Below are 21,482 nucleotides of genomic sequence, written 5' to 3'. Positions count from 1 at the left end.
TTTATCAAAAAATCCACAGAGTTATGAGTAAAAAAGCTGCCTTCCGACTTGTCAATGAGATTTCTTAAATGCTTAACTATTTCGAGTTCTTCTGTATCCAGGGCAGGAAAGCGGTGACTCGTGTGTACACGCCGGGGTACTGTCCCTTGCCGCAACCGATTCCCCACGACACAATGCCTACTTGAGTCCAGCGACCGCCTTCATTCACCATGAGTGGACCGCCGCTGTCTCCCTGAAAATTAATCAATTCTCCATTTTATTACAAAGTTACTCGCTCTTACTAAGCTGATTCCATCAATCCATGCATCGCGATATCCATAATGAAAATAACTGATCGATAAAGCCTTAAAGGTAAATGTGGAAGGTCACCTTCTAGTGTCTCATCAACTCGAAGTTGATAGTAAGCTCCATCACCTAATAAAGAATTTAGGTGACTGCATTTGACCTGTAGTTAGCGGAGTCCGACTTTTCTCCTTTCTTGGGAATGGAATGCAGTGTAGATGGCATTAAGCGTTCGAACCCCACAAAACTATAGCTTTTCGGAGTTATGTGCGTTTCAATTAAATATCACTTGCTTTTACGGTGAAGAAAACATCGTTTGGAAATCTGCATGTCTGAGAGTTAGTTCTCTGTAATGTCCTCAAAGGCAATGAATTTAAGTAATCGGCACTAGACCAAACTCCAAAGTGGATTTTCTAAACCCATCATTCTGAGATGATATCCGGTTATGGGCAGGTAAATTATGATGATAATACTTACACTGCAAGAATCCATGCTGGCTTTACCAGCGCAGATCATGTGCTCGACAATGCCCCCCGGGGCCGCTGAGCCATACTTCAGCCGACACTCATTGTTGGTCCAGATCGGGATCGATACTTCCTGCAGAACCGATGGCTGAGGACCACCTGAAGGACAAATCTCTAGGTAAAAAGCGTGACATGATCGGATTCGATTTCATAACGTAAACTAATACGAGAACTAATATTCTACGTGGCCGCTCCGTACGTTTTCCATTTCTAGTTTTTATTTTTTAAACAATCAATCATCTCTAGGTACCTTTTTTTAAATTCTAATGCTAACCACTAAGAAAAACGAACTGCAAGTTTGCGTTAGACGTAAACATTATTTTCTGTCGAAATTTTTTAAAATCCTTTACAGGGCACGAGAATTGTAAGTCAAGAATAACAATACCTATTTTCATCGCAGTGAAGCGAAGTAAAATATGAAATTTTAATTAATGATGTGAATGATGTTTGAACCTCATCTTATAATTTTCAGCATCTTAAGTACTCGTAGGTACGTGCACACACTAAAGTAGAGGTGTTGATCTGACGTATTTCTATCTTTTAGGCTCCGTTAAAACAAATGAAATGAAATGAAAATACACTTTATTGTACACCTAACAGAAATTAAATTATAAACAAAAACAACACAATAAAACACAGGCACAATGGGCGGCCTTATCGCTAAAAAGCGATCTCTGCCAGGCAACCCAGATGCAGAAGTAATTCCAACAGGTCGATTATTGGAATTACTTCTGCATTTGTTTGCCTTTTTATTTTACAGACGCTTCAAAGTATTGCTGTAGGTAAGTATATCTACCTTAGGGGACTTGTTTGCCATCTTATTTATGTTTTACTACTGCTAGCTATAAATATCCAGCTATTAAAACTGGTATTCTAAAAAAGTATCCATATCCATAGGTAGATATGTCAAATATCTTACTCTCTCGTAAACTTCCCCAACCAATAACCGTTGCGGTGATTCCAGAATAGGCTCTGCTTCCACCGGGCAGGCAAATGGGACGAATAGTTTTTGTATAAGTCACGGGTTGATCCAGTGTCAAGATTGATACGTCGTTATACTAAAACAAACACAAATGAAGTCTTATAACATTATAGTCATAATTAATAGGTATAGTCCTATACAACAATTTGACTCTATATTATTTCTATATTAAGAAAAGGTCTAGGTAACCCAATCGGTAAGAATGTATCTATAAAAAGGGATAGGTAGTAGGTACAACTAACCAGAGTACGCATGTCGAATCCACGATGTCTGACCACTCGCTTGATCTTCCTCTCAATATGCTGTGTTTCCGAGTTTGTGCGAATGTTGTGGTCACCAAGCCTTGCTGTGAGACGCGCTACGTCCCATGACGTCATACTGAAACCATTTTTATTAAAAATCAACACCAAAAGATGAATATGAGGCCTTCTTAACCTGTGCGCCATAGCTTTCTATACCTACAATCAAAAAATCTAGAAAAATATTTTGTTCACACTTGTGACTCTGTGCAATTGTGTGGAGATCACCAACGTCAGCCATCCCATTAATAGTGTAGTTTTATTTTTCTTATTTCTTTGTTAACATTAATTATTTATTATGGTTTTATTTTTTCAGTTTACTTTTATTTGGGGTTCCGTACCGAAATGGTCTTCGTCCAGCCTTCGATTGATTCGTTATTTGACTGACGAGCATTACCCGTATAAAAAAATCAAAAAGGGGAGGAAATCTAGGGTTTTATTTATAAACTGGGCCTGTACCTACAGTCTACCGAAGATTTTATTTTCACGCAAAAAAGTTTATGATTTATCAATAAAAAATTCAAAAAATCACGTTAAACTTATTGTTTACGTCATCTTAAAATTAAGACTGGTATGAAATAAACATGCTTGAAAAAACATACTGTGCTACACAATGAGCTGCAGAAAGCACATGGCTGTTGTCGATGAGGGATCCGCCACAGAACTGCCGACCTCCGTTGAACAGCGCCACGATCCAGGGCCATTCGTTGAGCTCAGCATTATGTCCGCCCACTATACGCTCCTCATCCTGGGACTCGTATGTGCTGCCGTATGTCTGATAATCAACAAAGAAGTTATCATCATCAGTCTCAGTTAATAATGTCTTTGTGTTGGGCATGGACCTTTTCTTTCTTAGAAGAGGGAAATTTAGAGCTTAAAACTCTCATTGAAATAACCTGGTTAGATTTTGAAATTTCTTGGTACCAGCCAATATTTGAATCAACTCGGGAATTGAATTTAGGACCTCATGATTCGGAGACCAATATGTTTTTTTTTGTTTCTAGGTGTCTAGATCAACGCGCTAGGACCGAGAGGATCGAGTGATTTGACTCGATTTTTATGTTTGTTGTTATATAGTACTAACTCTGTTTCAACATGTTGAAAAGTGGACGTATAATCAATAGTCACGCGTATTGGTTGTGAAGTTAAAGGAATACTTTGAACGAATGAACACTTTACAATACATAATAATATCAATCAAGTACTGATACAAACTTGAATTGATTTATCGTGAGTATCGAGTACAGAGTCTTATGGTTCCATAACTAGTTACGTCGCGATGACAAATGTCAAAACGGGCCTATTACATTTTTACGACTATAGTACTATATAACAAAAAACACAAAAATCGAGTCAAATCACTATGTTTAAATTAATGTCCAAAATAGAAGAGCCATAGTTAACGTAATAGTAAACAATATATATCAAACTTAAACGAGCGCACAGTCAACTTTACAAGATGAGGAACGAAAAACTGCGCAGTGCGCGCGGGGACGCTTCAGTCATGTGCCGCTTGGTCAGATACATCATCTCAGACTCATTATTTAGAACCCATTTTTGAGAACCAAGCTCATTCTTTGCAGTAAAGATAACTACACAACATTTAATTTCGATATTCAGTAAAAAAATGGTTACAGCTCTAGTATAAAAAAAAAAAAAGACTGAGAACGTAACTGTTTTCGGAACGTTTCGCAACAATTATAAATTGCATGCTACTATGAAGTAAGCGCAAAAAGAATACTCGCGATATATTCTTTCATATTATTTAACGTCGCAAAAAAATTTACGTTTTTTTTAAAACACTGTATCTAATTGATTTTTATTTTTTTGTTTCTTTCAGTTTCGTTCCAAGTTACATTCTATGGTCTTGCACAAATGTCAAAACGGGCCTATTACATTTTTCCGACTATAGGTACTCTCTCTAAGCTTAAATATTGTGTGACTTTTTGTTAACTGTCTTTTTTGGGGGCAGACATGAGACAACAATTACAATTTCATAACTTTCTCTGGTATGGTCTGTTAGGAGAAATAACACACACGTGCCACTAAATCATTGAGCTTTCCACTGTACGAGGTCGCGTAGAAACTGGTTAGGTGTGGGTTTAAATACTTACAACTGCCGTATCCCTAACCGGTTGGCCCGCTACCATCTTAGAGAGCATGATCACTTACTCCAATGACAGTGCAGTCAAGGGCTCATTTGTAACCCTAGGTGAAAGGTCTAGTACCTTAGGTTCTTTTTATCCTGGTAAAACTAACGTTATCGCGAGAACTTTAAAAGTACTATGTTTCTTTATAATTAAAATTAGATACCTGTGGTCCGTTTTTAGCCCCGCATGAAGAATCTACACCGGTAGGTGCAGTAGGTCTGGTCGGCTGTGTTGGATATGTGGGAGGCCAAGTCTAAAAACAAACATACATTTATGTAACTACTAGGTTATAATATCTACTGACTACATAGAGAGAGCATAGTTAACAAAGAAGGCAGCTCTGAAGAATATTAGGTTCTTACCCAATCAAATATTTTGTATTTAGTTTAATTTATTATAACAATATAGATTTGATTATAATAGGTATAATAATGGAATAAAAAAATATTTTGATAACTCTATTTTTAAATCCGATAATCCGGCGAGGCGGGGCTTCATCGAATGTCTAGTTTATTTACATGAAAATAATTCATTAATAAATCTAAACCTACTATTTTTCAGACCTGTCGTTTCAACATACAGTGGGTTAAATGGGTATTGAACCGATTTTTTCAGTAGTAGTATGAACTACTTCTACTATTCATCATCATCGACTCATTAACGGCCCACTAAAGGGCACGGGTCTTCTCTTAGAATAAGAAGGGTTTGGGCCGTAGTCTACCACGCTGGCCAAATGCGGATTAATAGACTTCACTATTGGTAGCCATTGAGAACGTTATGGAGAACTCTCGGGCATGCAGGTTTTCTCGCTATGTTTTCCTTCACCGTTTATAGCAAGTGATATTTTAATTGCTTAAATTAAAAACGCACATAACTCCGAAAAGTTAGTGGTACGTGCCAGGGCTAGAACTCTGTCTGCACGAAAGGAAAGCCGTAACCTTACCCACTAGGCTATCGCAGGTATAGGTATACCTAATATAAAAGTTTAAGCACCAAGAAATGCAAAGAAAATAGACAAACTGAATGAGATTAAAGCAATTGCTAAATATGATTAGTACGGACCAATGATCAAATTCACGACGGGTAAATTGGTACACCATTATACTCATAATATGTAGATAACGTTTTTTGAAATTGTTTTTATTGAAATAAAACATTTTCTAAAAGAAGTTCCGTGTTAAGTTTATACCTGCTTCGTGGTACTGGGAGGCTTCGTGCCCCAGGTCGTCGTGGAAGGAGTACTTGCAGTGACTTCCGGTTTTGTTACGCCAGCAACTAAATAAATAAGAAAAACATTTACAGACACCATTAACGAAAACTTAAAAATAAAATACTTGACAAAATCAGATAAAAGCAACTTTATTATTTCGACACGCAGTTGGGTTATGGGTATTTTTTTGGTTTATAACAATATTTGGCGGGTACTAAGCAAATGCCTATCTGATGGTAAGTGGAAAACCATTGCCTTTAACGAGCAACACATCGCAGGACATGCCAGAGCAACGTCCTACGAATTGCTACTCTGATCTATAAAAAACCCTGTCTATCAGCCTGAGGCGTAGATGTTAAGCCTCATGCAGTGCCAGTAATAACTCTGACAACCACGCCCTTTAGACCGGAACACACACACACACACACACACACACACACGCACACACACACGGACATAGCAGCATAGGCAGCTACATTAGAGGTATATTTAAGCGTTGCGGTATGATGTCGTGTAGAAACGAATGAGTGTTGAATATAACTGCGACATATATAATTTATATACAACGTGTAAATGAAAACCGAAATAATACTACACAGGCTTCAGTGGAACATTATGTACTGTCTCTGAGACGTATCTGTGAAACCGAAAACCTAATAGTTTTTGAGCTGTTGAGTTTTTTAAACCACTGCCATAGTTTTTACTGGAAAAAATCAGAAACAGCCCTAACATCACATACAAACTTAAAATCATGGCACTTTATTAGGTACACATCGCGTAGCGTAGGTATTATGCGCGTGTTAGTATTTTATCTTCAATAGGGTTATCATAAGTAAACACTTAGAATGTTTTGAATTCGTTTGTAAGGTAAAGTAAATCTGCTTCTTTAAATTTAATATTTTACAGGGTTATTTCTTATGAAATATATTTTTTTTAATTTTCCATTCATTGTTTAATAAGTATAAGAACACTTTACACCATTCAGTACCCAATAAGCTCTAAGCACTTGCTATTTCATTGCTGGTGTCTTGGAAGATGCAGCTCAATCAGACTGGAGTCTAGAGCCTAGAATACGTTAGAGTCTAAGAAACCTTGTTTTACAAGGTAGACTGCATCTCTTGCCAGTAGGTGAGATTACATTTAAGGGCTAACTTGTATTGGAGGTAAAAAAAGGTAAGTATCTTAAGAATGGGCTGGTTATTGAACGTGAACTCTACCTAGTGATGGTGGATGTGTAGGTGCGCTATGGTTTGGCGGGTGTGTTGGCAGTGGCGGCAGCGTCGGCGGCCATACTGCGGGTATCTGACGAGTGAGCTGATTGTTGAACGTGAACTGCGATGACAGTGCTGATGGGACGAGGCCGGGAAAGCTGAACATTGAGAATACTAATAATAAATATCCAATCTAATATTATAAATGCGAAAGTGTGTTTGTTTGCCCTTAATAAACAATCAATCAACTAGATATTTGACATAGAGTTACTTTTAAGGACGGAGAGTAACATAGGCTACTATTTATCCTAGGAAAACAAACCCATCCAATGGGATTTGTAAAAAAACTGCAATAAACGCGGTCCAAGAACACGGGCGACAGCTAGTGGTATATATAAATTAAGAATTAAAAAAATCACCCAATTTTATTTAGTTGCATTATTTTAATAGTCAAACCCCTTTTTGATTGACGGAGTTGTGAGAAAAAATGTAATTGAACCTTTTGTGGATTTCAAATTTATCGAAATGTAGTGATCGACTAAACAGGTCCCTTTACATCTTGGACCGATTTTTCAACACTCCTGACTAATTCACCTTTCAAACCAAAAAAAAAAAATTAAAATCGGTTCTTACGTTACGGGAACACGATGCCACAGTCAGACAGACACACACACACAAGTTAAACTTATAACGCCCCGTGGTTTTTGCGTCGGGGGTTAAAAACTTGAATTAATACTGTAACGAAAGTGAAAGGCCTCCTCTATCTTAGGGGAGAGTTTTTAGAACTCATACCTTCCATGTTTTCAAATACTGGTTTTAATGACAACCGGAACCGTAGTTCAGCGACCTCGACAAACGAAGGCACGCGAAAGGGCAACGACAATGTCCTAATCTCGGGTCTGGAACCGATAACTTCTTGTCAAAAAACCCGGTACCTAACCACTTTTGGCTTGGTCCAGGAATCATACAAACTACGGAGCAATCTAATTGTTTAGTCATAGATAAGAGTAGGTATTAACTAAGAATTTACGAGTCTTTAAAAAAAACGAAAATAGATTGTTTTAAGTCTCACTTGGATAAAGATAACGGGAAGGATGGCTGTATTACGCCAAAGCGTTGGACGTCTGGCTCCTGTTGCGGAGGGGTGCCGACGGGCTGTGTGCAACACACGCCGAATACCTGCAAAACAATTAGTCTGTTACCCTCTGCTAATTAATAATGATTGACTCCCAGAAACTTAATGTCACTTCTTTGCGAGAGGATATTATCTATAGCTTCAACCCGCCACTTTTTCCCAATGCGGGTTGGTTGTTTTAACGATATTAACGTGATAATAACTATGTCGATAACTTCATTGAATAAAAGGAAAAAAATGCATGTAATTTTAATTTGAATATTAAAATGTCGCTCGACAAAATCCAAAGTAACGCACTTGCAAATTAAAAAAAATTCTGAGTGATCTTATAAAATTTCAATGATTAAAATTGGTCTTTTGTTTATTTATAGGTACCTACAGAGGAAGATAGGAAAACGACCGTACCAATAGGAAAAGCCTACCGACCTATGCTTCTTGAAAATAATTAAGTATTGTATTTTAACAACCGTACCGATTCAAAGGTATGTACGAGTAAACAGTACGTAGGTTTAACTTCCTAGACATGGCCCGGCTCGGCATCTTTACAACTTACAAGGCAAACGGGTTGCAAGTTTAAAAAGATAATGAAAACATTAATCGGCCGATGTTTTGTTGTGAGATCCCTCGACTTAATGATATCAAAATGGTTCGGCGTATTGTAGTAGGAATGCATTTAATTATTCTCTATATGTAGGTAAGTTTGGCGAATGGATATTCTTTTTATTATGAATTGGCCAAAATTAAAAGATTTTTGTCCAGATGTCTAAATTACATAATTTTAACAATTATTTACATTTTTGGAATGATATGCAATAATTTACTTCATTCGATGCCACCTAACACACCAAGCCGCTAATTGTTTACTGACACACTCACAACCCCAACGCCGCGCCGCCGCTTCCCTCAAACACGTGTTTTACGACCCGGATGATTGAATAAACAAACGATAATGAATAACATGCTACAACCTCGCCGCGCGAGGTTGCATATTTCTAAAGTCACCCGGACGTGGGTCTCATCCACGGTCACAAATCCTCATAAACCAACGTTACCCCGGGAGGCTTCCCTTAGTTTTATGTTCCGCTAATTTTATCGAGCTCTGAGGCTCAAGTTATGGCTAGCTTTGCGTTCGCCCGACCCCCTAGTGTTGCCCCCCTAGCCCGACCCGCTGTTCAAACCCCTTTGATGGTTATTCGACAAGAAACTCGCCATGTAGACTGCCAGAATCATTAAGTTGCCAACAAATACGTTTTCTCTATATCTATTAAGTTACTCGAACTTACCTCAGTATTCTCGTTGTTAATGTAGCTGCAAGTGTCGTAGTGGCCCATGACCCATCCGTCGTACCCAGAGAGATCTACCACTTTAAAAAGGGGATAGCAATCGCGGAAGCTCTTACACGACCCCTTTTTACCGAGGTTTGTTTGACAACCCACTCCGAATGCTTCTTCATCGCTGGCCTAAAAAATAAAAAAATTTAAAAGCTTATTCTAGACTTTTTGCTAAATAATGATGAACGAAAGGAAGATCGAATATTAATGTAAAATTATAACCATAAATTTACATATAGCCATATGTAAATTTGAAGCAAAGTAACATAAAAAATCTCATCATCTTACTCTTTACTCAATTCAAGCAAAGAAGCAGACCAGAAGAGAAGAGAAGAATTATAATCGTTTTTAATAACTTAAAAAAATCTGTGCAAAACTTTAGCTTAGCCCTTAGATTAAATAAATGCATATGTCAAGATGTAAAGAGCCAATGAGTGTCAGTTATCGGAGCTTTAATTAAAAATCAAAAAGATTAAGACTGCAACGAGAATTGACATAAGTAGATCCCTAAGTTCGAGCTTAAATATTAGATCCTTACATATGATTTTTTTTGTTAAATATAACATATTTATTTAATCTATGTACTTTCTACCATTGCTATTTATGTACTTTTCCCATCGCATAGGTAGTTCATTGATCCCTTTACTAAAAAAAACCATTTGGACGGGAATCAGTGATATCTTTGAAGACGCTTTGGACGGCCCTATCGGATATAAATTTTTTGCCTTGCAAGAAAATATCCTAATTTCGAAAAAAAAAATGGTAATCGAGTACGGTGGTTGTCTTAGATATTCCAATTGAAGCTCCTCTAATTTGGTAGCCGTCTGTAATTGTGCAGTGTATAGTTTAGCGTTGTCCTGAAGCAGCAGTGGCCTAGAGCGATTGACCAGCTAGCTTTTTCATCATTGTATGCAGCTATATAAGACATCAGCTGTAATCGTCTGGCCAGATTTAATAAAGCTGTAGTGAACGACACCATCAATGAGTCCACCAAACGCTCACAAGTAATTTTTTTTTGAGTCACTTTTCGCTTGGGGCAGGATTAGGCTGGTTCAACTTTTCATCACAGGTAATGATTCGATTTAAAATCCATTCATTATTGTGCCGATTGAATAACGTAACACAGTAGTCGACGCGTGTGTTTCGGTTCGCTGCACTCAGTTCATGAGGATTTTCAAGCTTTCCTTTGAAGCTTTTTCACCTTCTCAATATGTTTCAAGTATATTAAAACAGTTTTATCACTAACACCGCAGCCTGCAGCTGGCTCGGTGGTTCGCAATGGGTCCGCTTAAATTAAATATCCTTTTTCGTTCTTCATGATTAACTTTGGTCTCCGGCTGTTCACGGGGTTTCTTTGCAGGTCGAAATATCTAGAAAAAAAACTTTGGAAGCAAAATCGCTCTGTGATTTCTTTAACGATTCCGCCACCATACAAATCATTAATCGTTCGAGTCGTTTCTGCAGCACAGGTGCCACGTACTCGTAAATAACGCGATATTTCAAGTTTTCCACTTTGTGTTGTGTAAACTGCGTCACCGCAAAGAAAAAACCAAAAGAAGAAAAAACAAATGAATTAAGGTTTTGAAAACACAAAAGGATAGTTAATAGCTGTATAAATTTTAAATTCCTAACCAAAGGAGATAATTTGATCTCAAATATAGGAGATATTTGAGATCAAATTCCTACCGGCCAATTTGATCTCAAATATCTCCTGTATTTGAGATCAAATTGGCCGGTACGACAAAACGCCAATTTCATATGCAAGCACCTAATATATAATAAGTGTTTATAAGCATTTATTATTTGATACCTTCACTAAGTAATTATAGGTATCCTTAATATTTATTATTGACACACAATCTAGAAGAACATGACATTTTATAGACGACATTAATTATAACGCAAATCTTTTGAATGGCTGTACCTAGCACTATATAATAACGGAACTTGCCGAATGATGTCTGTCCGAATGTTGTTCTCACGATACGATTTATTGCATAGAATCTCCTGAACATAATTGATAAAAATTAGTAATTACGTGCTATTATGGTGGTCTTTTTGAACTAACTACTTAAAAGGTTAAGGAAAATACATAATAAATTTAGGGATACGTACTAGGACAAAGTACAAAAAAGATAATTGACCACTGCTCCTAGTGGCAAGTCGCGGACAAATGAAGTAGCGGACATCACCTAGCGATTTAAGTTGTTCACTAAATTCGTTTAGCTGAGAATAATTACTCTTGTTATATTGATGGCGGTATAAAAAATATGATTACCTTCGGGGATAAAAATAAAACTTACTTGTCTCGGACGTAATAACAATAGTTGTTTTCCATCTCGTGTGGTATTTGATTCACGCTTCACTCTCTGGGCAGGGGCTGAAATAAGGTTTCGAGTTAATTAATTAAACCAGTTTCCGCCTGCAAATTCTGTCGGAATTTCTGTTTCCCCGCGAGATTGAATTACCTATATTTCCTGCTATAAAACGTATCTAATGGATAGGATGATTGATTTTATACAGTTTTAATGTAAACCACTGTTTAGTGGTAGAGGTTCTCTAGAGGTCAGAATAATCGGCAACGTATTACGAGGCAATATATATATATTTATATATATATATAAATGTATATATGCATAGACTTAACTTATTAAATTTATTAAATCAAAGGTTTGAGGCAACTAAGTCCACATAAGAAAACATAAAATACCATACAAAAAAAGACATAATAGAAGAACTAATATACCTAGATAAAAAAGTCAATCTTTTAAACACGATGCACCGATATGAAAATTAAGTATATTTTTTTGTTCTGGCTTCCATATACCTACCTAACTACGGTACATCGATGTCCTTGGGTCCAAATTCTGAGCTGATGATAATAAACCCGTCGTTGCACTTATAAGTTATTTAAATACAGGGGTACTTACTGGCGGGCTTTAATATTTTACTGTTCTTATTATACCTGGTTATATATTAAATGCAAAGTTTTCAAAATCAAAAAAATAAATCTAATTACAAGTGGATGAAATTCCTAACGCATTCCCGCCTACGCCATCGCTTCATATAATTTTATATAGCAATTTGAATAAGAGTTCTCGGTAACCGAAGACAATTTACATAAATTTACCATGACTTTATTTATATGTATGTTCCAGCCCTGAAATGAATTTGCTTTAATGTAAACATACTTTTATTTTTAGCTTTTATACATAGTCACGTTGTGACCAAACCCCTTTAAATATATAAGATAACAAAACAGAAAAAAACAGTATTATAGCAAGGACATCCTTAAATAATAACATTTTTTTTGAATCTAGTAGTTTAGATTAGTGAGTAGTTCGATATTTGTTAGTCATACGTACCTACTTTTAGGAATTATAATTATAATGTACCTACAGAGACATGACACATGAATCTCACTCTGCAGTCAGAATAACTAAAAACTAAAATTCTTAAATCTTTAAATTAGGTGATATAAAGACGTAGCATCTTTTAAGTTTTCAAGCAAATATGTAGTAATGTCCTTGACTCTTCGTGAAATTTCACTGATTAGTTTAGCTATTTTGCTATACTGAGCTACCTACTACGGTTAAAATGCATCGTGCTCTCAGAAGCGCAGAGATTGACAACGCCAATTTAACTGCCTCTAGTTTGGTACTGAGGAATATATACCAGAATACAATATAATAAACAATTTTTTCCGTCTAATGAATGAAACCTTTTGGACTCGGGAGTCGGGATTCGTTGCTTAATAAGCTAACTACTGCGAGCTTATCAACGAGTAAGTTTTATTCATCAAACAAGACATAGGTACAATGTGTATTTACAATTTTCAAATAAATAACAAACACGGGGAAATTGGATTTGACATCTGGGAAGAACTGTAATTGCACAAGTTAACTTGTTTTTATTTTGTTCAAATTTTACAGAAAAGCTGCTTCTATACTCTATACTCTATACTAATATTATGAAAATAAATATTTGTTTATAATATGAAAACTATACTTTTAATTATACTTGCACATAAGTAATATGTGCTGCTGAACTGTTCTATCCACGTGCGCGGACTAAATGGTTCGGCATTCATACATTTTGTGGGGAGTTTACTTTATTGAGTAAGATAAACACACAGCTCATAATAGAATGCTCCGGGTAAACCACGGTTTACAGCTAGTTAAACATAATTATTAATAAGGTATGGGATTTCTGTATACTTATCAGTGGTTTTACTGTTTTGTTTGTTTGGAGTTTGACATACAAATTGGCTAGCAGATTTATCTTCGTCCTTGTGCGTCAAGGAGTCATCAAACCTGATATACTTACGTGGCAATCTTTTTTTTTGAGCAAATGATATACGAGTAGTTAAATGCGAATGTGTTTGTTTATTAAGTTTCCATACATAATCTTTCTTCTTAATTCTTTCAATACATTTGCTAATCATGCAATTATGCACATGCTCTTTCAGGTGGAGGTACCTACAGAAAAGGCCACCGGGCTATTTCATCTTTAAAATTATATAATAATAAATTTTTGCAGCGTTCGAATCTTTTATTTTTTATTTTTATTTCATAAGAAAAAAATACAATGTAGGTATAAAATTATGAGATGGCAGAAGCTAGTAGTTTTTTAGACTTCCGTGTGCTTATATAAGAATCTAAAGGGAAGAGTACGAAATAACTAACATAAGGCGTTAGTGCACCAAATTACGAACCTCTGTGAAATTCAGCACACAATAATTCATTGTTTCCATCCTAAAGATAGACAAAGGAAACTTTTTATCTAGGAAAAGCACCCAGCTTAAGTTCCCGCGAGTTTAATATAGCCTTTGTTACCTATATTACTTCAAAGCTGTGCCAACCTTGTAGGTGTAAATAGGAGTTTTAAAAACCGAAAAAAAACCACACTAGGTCGCAGGCAACAGCTATTTTTAATATATCTATTTTAAATAGTTTTACTGTTTAGTTGGTGATTAATTTTATACTTTCGCTTAAATGACGAGTTACGCCTAGATGCCTTCTGTCTTTAGAATACAATCACTTAGTACCGGTTTAAGTTTTAATTTGTTTTTTGATATTTTTTTCCTGTATCAAATATACTTCTCATTTTAATAATAAGCGATAAAATATAAAGACAACATTTATAGTATTTATATTATATTTGCCACTGCAGGTATAAATAATATAACAATAATTTAGTTTGTTCTAATGATTTTAATAAAATTCGTAGATTAGACTTCAACGCGATCAAGGCGCGACTCATTACGAAAACCTGAAAAGTGTATCCAAAAATTGTTTCGTTAGAATAAGTTTTTCTTAGTAGTATTTTTCGTACAATTCGTTTTAAATTAATTCTTATTTGTTATTATATCAGAAATTGATATCTTTCACGATACCCTAGTAATATTTAGAAAGATAATGAAATATATAAACATTTCAGTCCGATAGAATTATTTTAAGATTAATCAATCGATCGATTATTTACTTATTATTTAATTTATTTATTATTAAAAATATTATCACTTAATTGAATTATTATCACTCTCTCAACTACTAAGTTTACTTAGAACTTACTCCATAATTTTCAATACTTTTCAGTCTATGCATATTTAATGTTATAATATAATTTTTTACTTTTTTTTGTTGAAAGCGGAGAAAATTATGATAATGCTGTGTCAATAATTGATTGTTGTAATGGCACTAAACAGAATTTGTAATTCTAACACTGTTAATTTTTTATGAATTCTCTTTCCTAGGTCTTTTTATGAATTTATGGTGTTCTGTATGAATAAATAAATGAATAAATATCATAATTTGTGTCATGCACAAGTTGTATACGTAAGTAATTCATATTAATAATTTAAGAATCGATTAAGTTCTTGTCTGTTTTAAAAGTCAGAGATTAGCTCGATTTGAAATATCATATCATTCATTTTTGTTTTAGATAACCCATTCATTGAGAAATGTTATACAGATGACAAAGGTAAGACCTGCGGGGCATAGTAGCTTGTGCACTAAAATTTTGAATATCGGACATCTACACTAAACTTTATTATAAGCGCTTATAAACGTTTCATTATTATCTGCATTACATTTTAATGTTGGGTTAGTATAGTATGAGTAATAAACGTTTGAATTTGTTATTCTGTGAACGTCGAAAAAGCATTGATCGAGCACGCCCAACGTGCATACATGTTATTTTGTGTCGATTAATAACGGGGCTCGATTAGTACCCAAGTATTGGAATTTGATTTTATTTTAATGGCTCTTAAAAGGCTTGCGAAATTATAAAAATATAAAATTATGTATTAAGCAATTAGTAGGGCGTTACCACCATAAGTTGTATGTTGAAATGACCGTTATTTTGCTTTTACATACTCTGATGTCCTAAAAAAAGAATTATAGTTCTGTAACAACATGAAAATGAAGGATCTCTTAATTGTAATATTTGGTACTAGAAAAATTAATAACAAAACGTCAACCATATTATAATACTAGAGCTTTAAGCGACCATGTAAGAGCAATTTATGTTGAACTGCTTGACACACACTAAATAGATTTAGCTTTAAAGGTTTTGACGGCCAATTGACGCAGTGGGCAGTGACCCTGCTTTCTGAGTCCAAGGCCGTAGGTTCGATTCCCACAACTGGAAAATGTTTCTGTGATGAACATGAATGTTTTTCAGTGTCTGGGTGTTTATAAATATATTATTCATAAAATTATTCATCAGTCATCTTAGTAATCCCATAACACAAGCTACGCTTACTTTGGGACGGTGGCTTAGATAGCGATGTGTGTATTGTCGTAGTATATTTATTTATTTATTTATTTATCATCCGCAGGGATTTTACAATGATAACAATAATAGCTTTGAATGAAATAAAATTATCATATTGCTTTACTTAAAAAGTAAAGCAATATGATAATTTGATTCTGTGAAAAAAAACGTATATACGCTTACTTACTTGACAATTAATATATTTTATTTGGCTTGAGCTTGTTTTTACTTTACTTGACTTATTCATTAAAGCCCACCAAACCTCATCGCATTGACGTGAAGAGTCTAAGATCTATTTTTCTGTATTCCTTTTTAACTCTTATGACATGAGAGTTAAAGTGCGTATCCAGCTGTGGGACATCATATAAAAACTGAGGTGATCCACAGCTTATTACAAAACATATTGAAATAAAAAGCAAAGCTATTAACGTTGCAATGTTATAGAGACCTGAGAGCTGGGTTAAAGAACTAACAATTCAATTCGAATTATACAGGTAAATACAAGAATGTTACTCAAAGAATACATACAGTGTAAATAACCGCCCTTGAAGATGTCAGTAGGCCTATAATAAGTACGACTTGGAACCAAAATATCTCGGTGATTAAGCTGGATTTACTACAGCACTAATGACCATGTACCAGCTCAAATTATTCCTCGATACAGCATTTAAATAACACAGTACACTCGATATAAGAACGAAATATATAGATATATTTTTTAATTGTAAGCAAACAGGTTGCGCTTGGATATGTTTACTTGTCGGTATAAACAAATTTTCTAAATGATATCGGATTTGATGAAGTGTAAAGAACTTTAGTACGGGCGTAGTCCTAGTATAAAATTGTTTTAGGAAAATAATTTCCTTTAATAAATACCTCGTGTGGCGTTTGAACACAATGAAGATTTGATTTTATTATCTGGCATCAGTGGTGTATTTTGATAAGCAACATGTTGATATATTAAAACAAAAAATTCTTGTGCAATGCGAGTCAAATAAAAACTTTAGGGTAGGTAGGCTTTCTTATGCATGTATTAAAGATACCTGGTAGTTGGTATAACTTTATTCGGCATGATTTATTTATAAATCTATTTATAACCAACCGCTCACAAATGCCTATAATTTTAAGCAACTCGAGTTAATCTTTTAAAGCTAATAATAGTTAATCTTTTACAATTCATCACATAAACCCTTTATCGGCCCACAACAGAGCACAGGTCTCCTCCTACAGAGAAGGTGTTAAGGCTGTAGTCCACCACGCTGGCCGAGTGCGGATTTGTGGACTCTACACACCTTTGAGAACATTATTTAGAACTCTCAGGCATGCAGGTTTCCTCACGATGTTTTCTTTCACCGTTGAAGCATGTGATATTTTAATTACTTAAAACGTAAAGTGCGTTTTAAGTAATTAAAATATCACGCTTAGAAAAGTTAGAGATGCGAGCTGGGATTCGAACTCAGCCCCTCGAAAGTGAAGTCGAGCTCCTTCCCTAATTCGTTTCGTTGGAGGGAATTACAGTTAGATATATTATTATAATAATTTAGTTTTTGCTATTCTTGTTTAAGGGTTATGGAAGCTAATTTATGCAGATGTTGATTTAATTATGTTTTCACGTTTAATTTATTTAACATATCTTGCATTTGACTTTTATTATGCCCTGTTATGTTTATTCGTTCATAAAACCATAATGCACTATAATATGTACTCAATTTGGCCTTTTGTGTTACATGTAAAAAATGAAATGCCACTGCAATGCAAAATGCATTTCATTGGCATTTTATTATCTCTAACAACATTACGACTTAACATTTTAAAATGTCGCCAGCAATCATTCTAAATCAGCGGTACCTAAGATACAGTTTGATAATGGTATTCCGGGTTCAGAGCACCAGTGATAGAAAATGTCAATGGCGTAGCATGTACTCTGATAGATCCAATTAACGCCCTGAATGTAAGCCGCAAAAAATGTAACAAGCGGGCGCTCTTAGAGCCAACGAGTTATGGACAATGACTGATTGATGCGATCTAAGTAAGTGTGGGCGAGATAGAATTTGCATTGAATCGATATCGCGACATCTTCGAATAATGACGCACGTGTTTCGCGAATCGACGTTGTATGCTGACTTTCCACTAAAGATGAGAATTTATAACAATAATGTATTTTGCTATACTAAATAAATATATCGTTTGAAACAAGGCAAATATGTATCGTAGGCGCCTATACAAAATTTGACATATATGTAATTGGTATTCAATAACCTTTGTTTTTAAATAATACCTAGATAAAGCAAAAAAAATGCATACAAAACTAAGTAATTAAGAACAGATCGAATTATTATTTAACAGCACAATTCATGTGAGGTATTTAACAAGCCATGTAACAACAATAATAAGTTTTTTTAAATCGAGTTGTATGTATACGAATGCAATCATTTCTTTTTTAACATGAATAAATAGGTATCTACTTATAGCGAGCGAATTTGTAACTGCACTATTAAGTCTATCACTGGTTTTTTTTTATAAACTCATAAGTTTTGTTAGTCTAGTCTTTTGTTATCCGCGAAAAAGTCGTAGTCTATTTAAAAATTCTCATCGGTAGCCTTGGTTTCTGATTCAAAAATTGTCCACCCGTCATCTGGATGCTAGTTGTCTCTATATGCTCAATTTTGTCAAAATAGATTTAGCTTATAAGCCTTCCTGTTTTATTTCCCGGGATAAGAAGTATTTTTTGCCCAGCTGCGGAAAGAAATTTATAAATTAGGTGCAGTGGTTCGGCCAAAGATAGGTAGGTATGCAACAGACAGACACATTTTTGCAACTATAATATTGGTAGATTTTTTAAGTGATCCTTGGTTATTTTACCAAATGAATCGCTTCATATCACTGTTGGAAAGGCAGCCTAAAGTGACAAGTTAAGTAAGTTAAGTTAAGTTAAGCTAATGACAAGTTTCGACTGGGAACGATCTCAGGATTAGGTATGATAATCAGGAATGTCTAATGCGCGCATGTAATACATGGTAGGTAGTTAAATGACACTTTATTTGATTTAACAACGACATATTTCTTTTTATTTCATAGGTGTTGTTGTAGGGTTGTTAGGTAAATATGGTCTCGCCAACTTTTATGAGACTATACCCCAACGCCATCATAAACGCTTATGCCATTTCTGGACTTGAGCTTTCTCAAAAGCGTAGCGTAAAGATTATAAAGTTTTATTGCAGTTAAGAGTTATTTAAATAAATCGGACTAATATTAAATCCTTATCTCTATCGTACAGTATCTACTGCCGGACTTAGTGAGTGCAAATTTTTACTTTCTCTGCCCTCAAAACCTCAAACTGTGAATATGTGGTGTATTGTTTTGAGACATCACTATAAGAATACGCGATGCCACTTAAGGCTTATAGATGCTTGGGCATTCTCAATAGTTCTATACAATTGTTTACATACTTACGGTATGCGATTATTATCAGTAAACATGTACACAAGAAATTGGGACAATTTAGAATTTCTATAACAGCAACTGAACAGCAGCAAATAATTTGTATAACGCGCTGTCACCTTATATATAAACAGACAAAAAAAATAAAAGTAATGGAAAGTTTTCTACATAAACTCATATTGACATTACTCATGATTGCCATGAAATCATCACGCTTTAATATTTTATTATATGTGCCGTATTATATTTAAAACCAATTTATTGATTAAGTAAGATGTTCTTCCTCATGAATAAATTTCCAGGTTTTCTATAACATAACTGTCAAAACGTAAATTTTATTTTTGAGATAAACGATGTATAGAAACATATAAAAATAAGATAACCTCACCATTCAGTATTACTGCATCATCCGTGTAAAAAGCACCATTTTGAGCTGAAAATCCATTTTCATCGTTGTCAATAGAGTCACTTCTAGATAGGGCGGCTAAAAGACTTAGAAGAAATATCAAATATTGAAATTTTAGTGACATTTTTAACAAAAAAAGAAATGCATTCACTGTTGGTGTTTAAAAAGCTCTTCGTTTGAAAGTTTGCGCGTCGCGAGGATGTGCGATCCGCAAGGAGTCACTTCGCAAAATGCTGCGTCCACTTGGTTTCGCGCCTTTATAATATTTTTACGATGTCGCTCTACATTAGGCTTAATATGTAACAGAGCTTTTTCTTGTTTTGAACGTCACATTTGCCTTTACAAAAAGCTTTATAAGATGACGAACTGCGGTTTAGTATCAAAAACGGCTATCTTCGACTTATGCAGACTGGTGCATGAACAGCAAATAATATTTTATTTAAATTTTAAGAGATCGTTGAACCATCGTTTTATCATTCGGTTCGAGATCAAAATTTTTGTAATATTGAGACTCTTGGTAATAAAACGAGGTTCTGAAGATTAATAAACATAAAAAACGAATAAATGTAGTGTACTTTTACGGGTATTTGTGTTCCTATATTTAAGTTATTGATTGCGTTTTAGTTACAAGTTTAACTGATAAAAAAATTAAAAAGTAACTTTTATTTAAAAAAACATTTGTTTCTTATGTTTATGTAATTTTCTTTACTTTACTTGGATAACCCAGTCAGTAGGTACGACTTAGTTTCAATACCATTTTTTCGATATCTCTAAAGTCGAATATCAGCCAAGAACCGCATGTGTATATAATCATTGATTTACTTAATATTTACAGAAACATCCATCAATTTTATTATTATTATTAGCTTTGCAAATAAAATGGGACAACCAACAATGAACCCTATAAATGCTAAAGTTATAACATTTTACGTTGCTGTATGTAGGTACCTATCTAATTTAGAGAATACCTATATTAAAATAAGAGAGCTTTACTAAACAAGGAAAATGCCAAATTAAACTTGGCTTAAGTTGAATTTGGCATATAAAGGTCTCTTAATGCATTTAAATCTAACTGTCCGACATGATTATGATAAAGTTAAATAGATTAAAATATCGCAAATGTTACTTCCTGTTGTAGATAGAGTACCTACCTAAGTACAACATTCCAAAAACTAGCAGGATCATATTCTAACATTTGTCAAGCTTAACCTTTCCTATCGCTGGAAATACATATCAAGTACAAGCGGTTCTCCGTGACTTCATAGAACTTCTGTGTAGACTTCATCCTTGTAGAAGTTTCCCATAATTTTTTTTTCTGAAATACTGCATCGCGTCGCCCGCCTGCGCTATAAATTTATTACCTTGGCTTCTAAGAGTCGTACCTCATTTGGGATGTAGTAAAGATTTTTTTTATATTTTACTAGTTTTTCTTAAGGCTTCTTAACAAAGAGACTTTCATTTATAGACCCTATATTTACTATTAATATAGATTTATATACCTAGCTGTACATACCCGTTAAGACTTAAGACTCGTGTAACAGGTGCACAGCCTTCCAGAATGAGTAAGTTTTGATACTTAGCGAAATAAAACAAATGTGTATGTCCGTAGCTCCATCATCAACACCTGATTATTAAAAGTATTGTTAGCCGTTTCTCATAGAAGAGAGTTTTTCAGTTTTTTTTATATATCTCGGGAACTGTTTGTTATCCCGGACTAAAAAGTATCATCGTATA

The 21,482-nt window shown here is 34.7% G+C and overlaps 1 protein-coding gene across 1 annotated transcript; it reads right to left on the bottom strand.

Moving 5' to 3' along the window:
* Positions 1 to 33: 33 nt before the first annotated feature.
* On the bottom strand, positions 34 to 19,872 carry LOC120632843 (proclotting enzyme). Its single transcript, XM_039902884.1, has 12 exons — positions 19,731 to 19,872; positions 11,428 to 11,504; positions 9,077 to 9,253; positions 7,731 to 7,837; positions 6,665 to 6,816; positions 5,427 to 5,512; positions 4,401 to 4,490; positions 2,690 to 2,862; positions 2,031 to 2,166; positions 1,726 to 1,864; positions 760 to 905; positions 34 to 232 (listed from the first exon to the last, which is right to left on the bottom strand). The coding sequence occupies exons 1-12, from the start codon at positions 19,870 to 19,872 to the stop codon at positions 77 to 79; spliced, it is 1,581 nt and encodes a 526-aa protein (XP_039758818.1). The 3' UTR covers positions 34 to 76.
* Positions 19,873 to 21,482: the final 1,610 nt, after the last annotated feature.

This window comes from Pararge aegeria, chromosome 2, assembly GCF_905163445.1.
Source record: "Pararge aegeria chromosome 2, ilParAegt1.1, whole genome shotgun sequence".
Classification (NCBI taxonomy): domain Eukaryota; kingdom Metazoa; phylum Arthropoda; class Insecta; order Lepidoptera; family Nymphalidae; genus Pararge; species Pararge aegeria.
This window is presented reverse-complemented; position numbering and strand designations above follow the sequence as displayed.

Coding starts and splice junctions, on each gene's coding strand:
- LOC120632843 (XM_039902884.1), bottom strand. CDS start 19,872: ATGTCACTAAAATTTCAATATTTGATATTTCTTCTAAGTCTTTTAGCC. Junction 4,491..5,426: donor CTCCCAGTACCACGAAGCAG/GTATAAACTTAA, acceptor GTTTGTTTTTAG/ACTTGGCCTCCCACATATCC. Junction 1,865..2,030: donor GATTCGACATGCGTACTCTG/GTTAGTTGTACC, acceptor TGTTTGTTTTAG/TATAACGACGTATCAATCTT.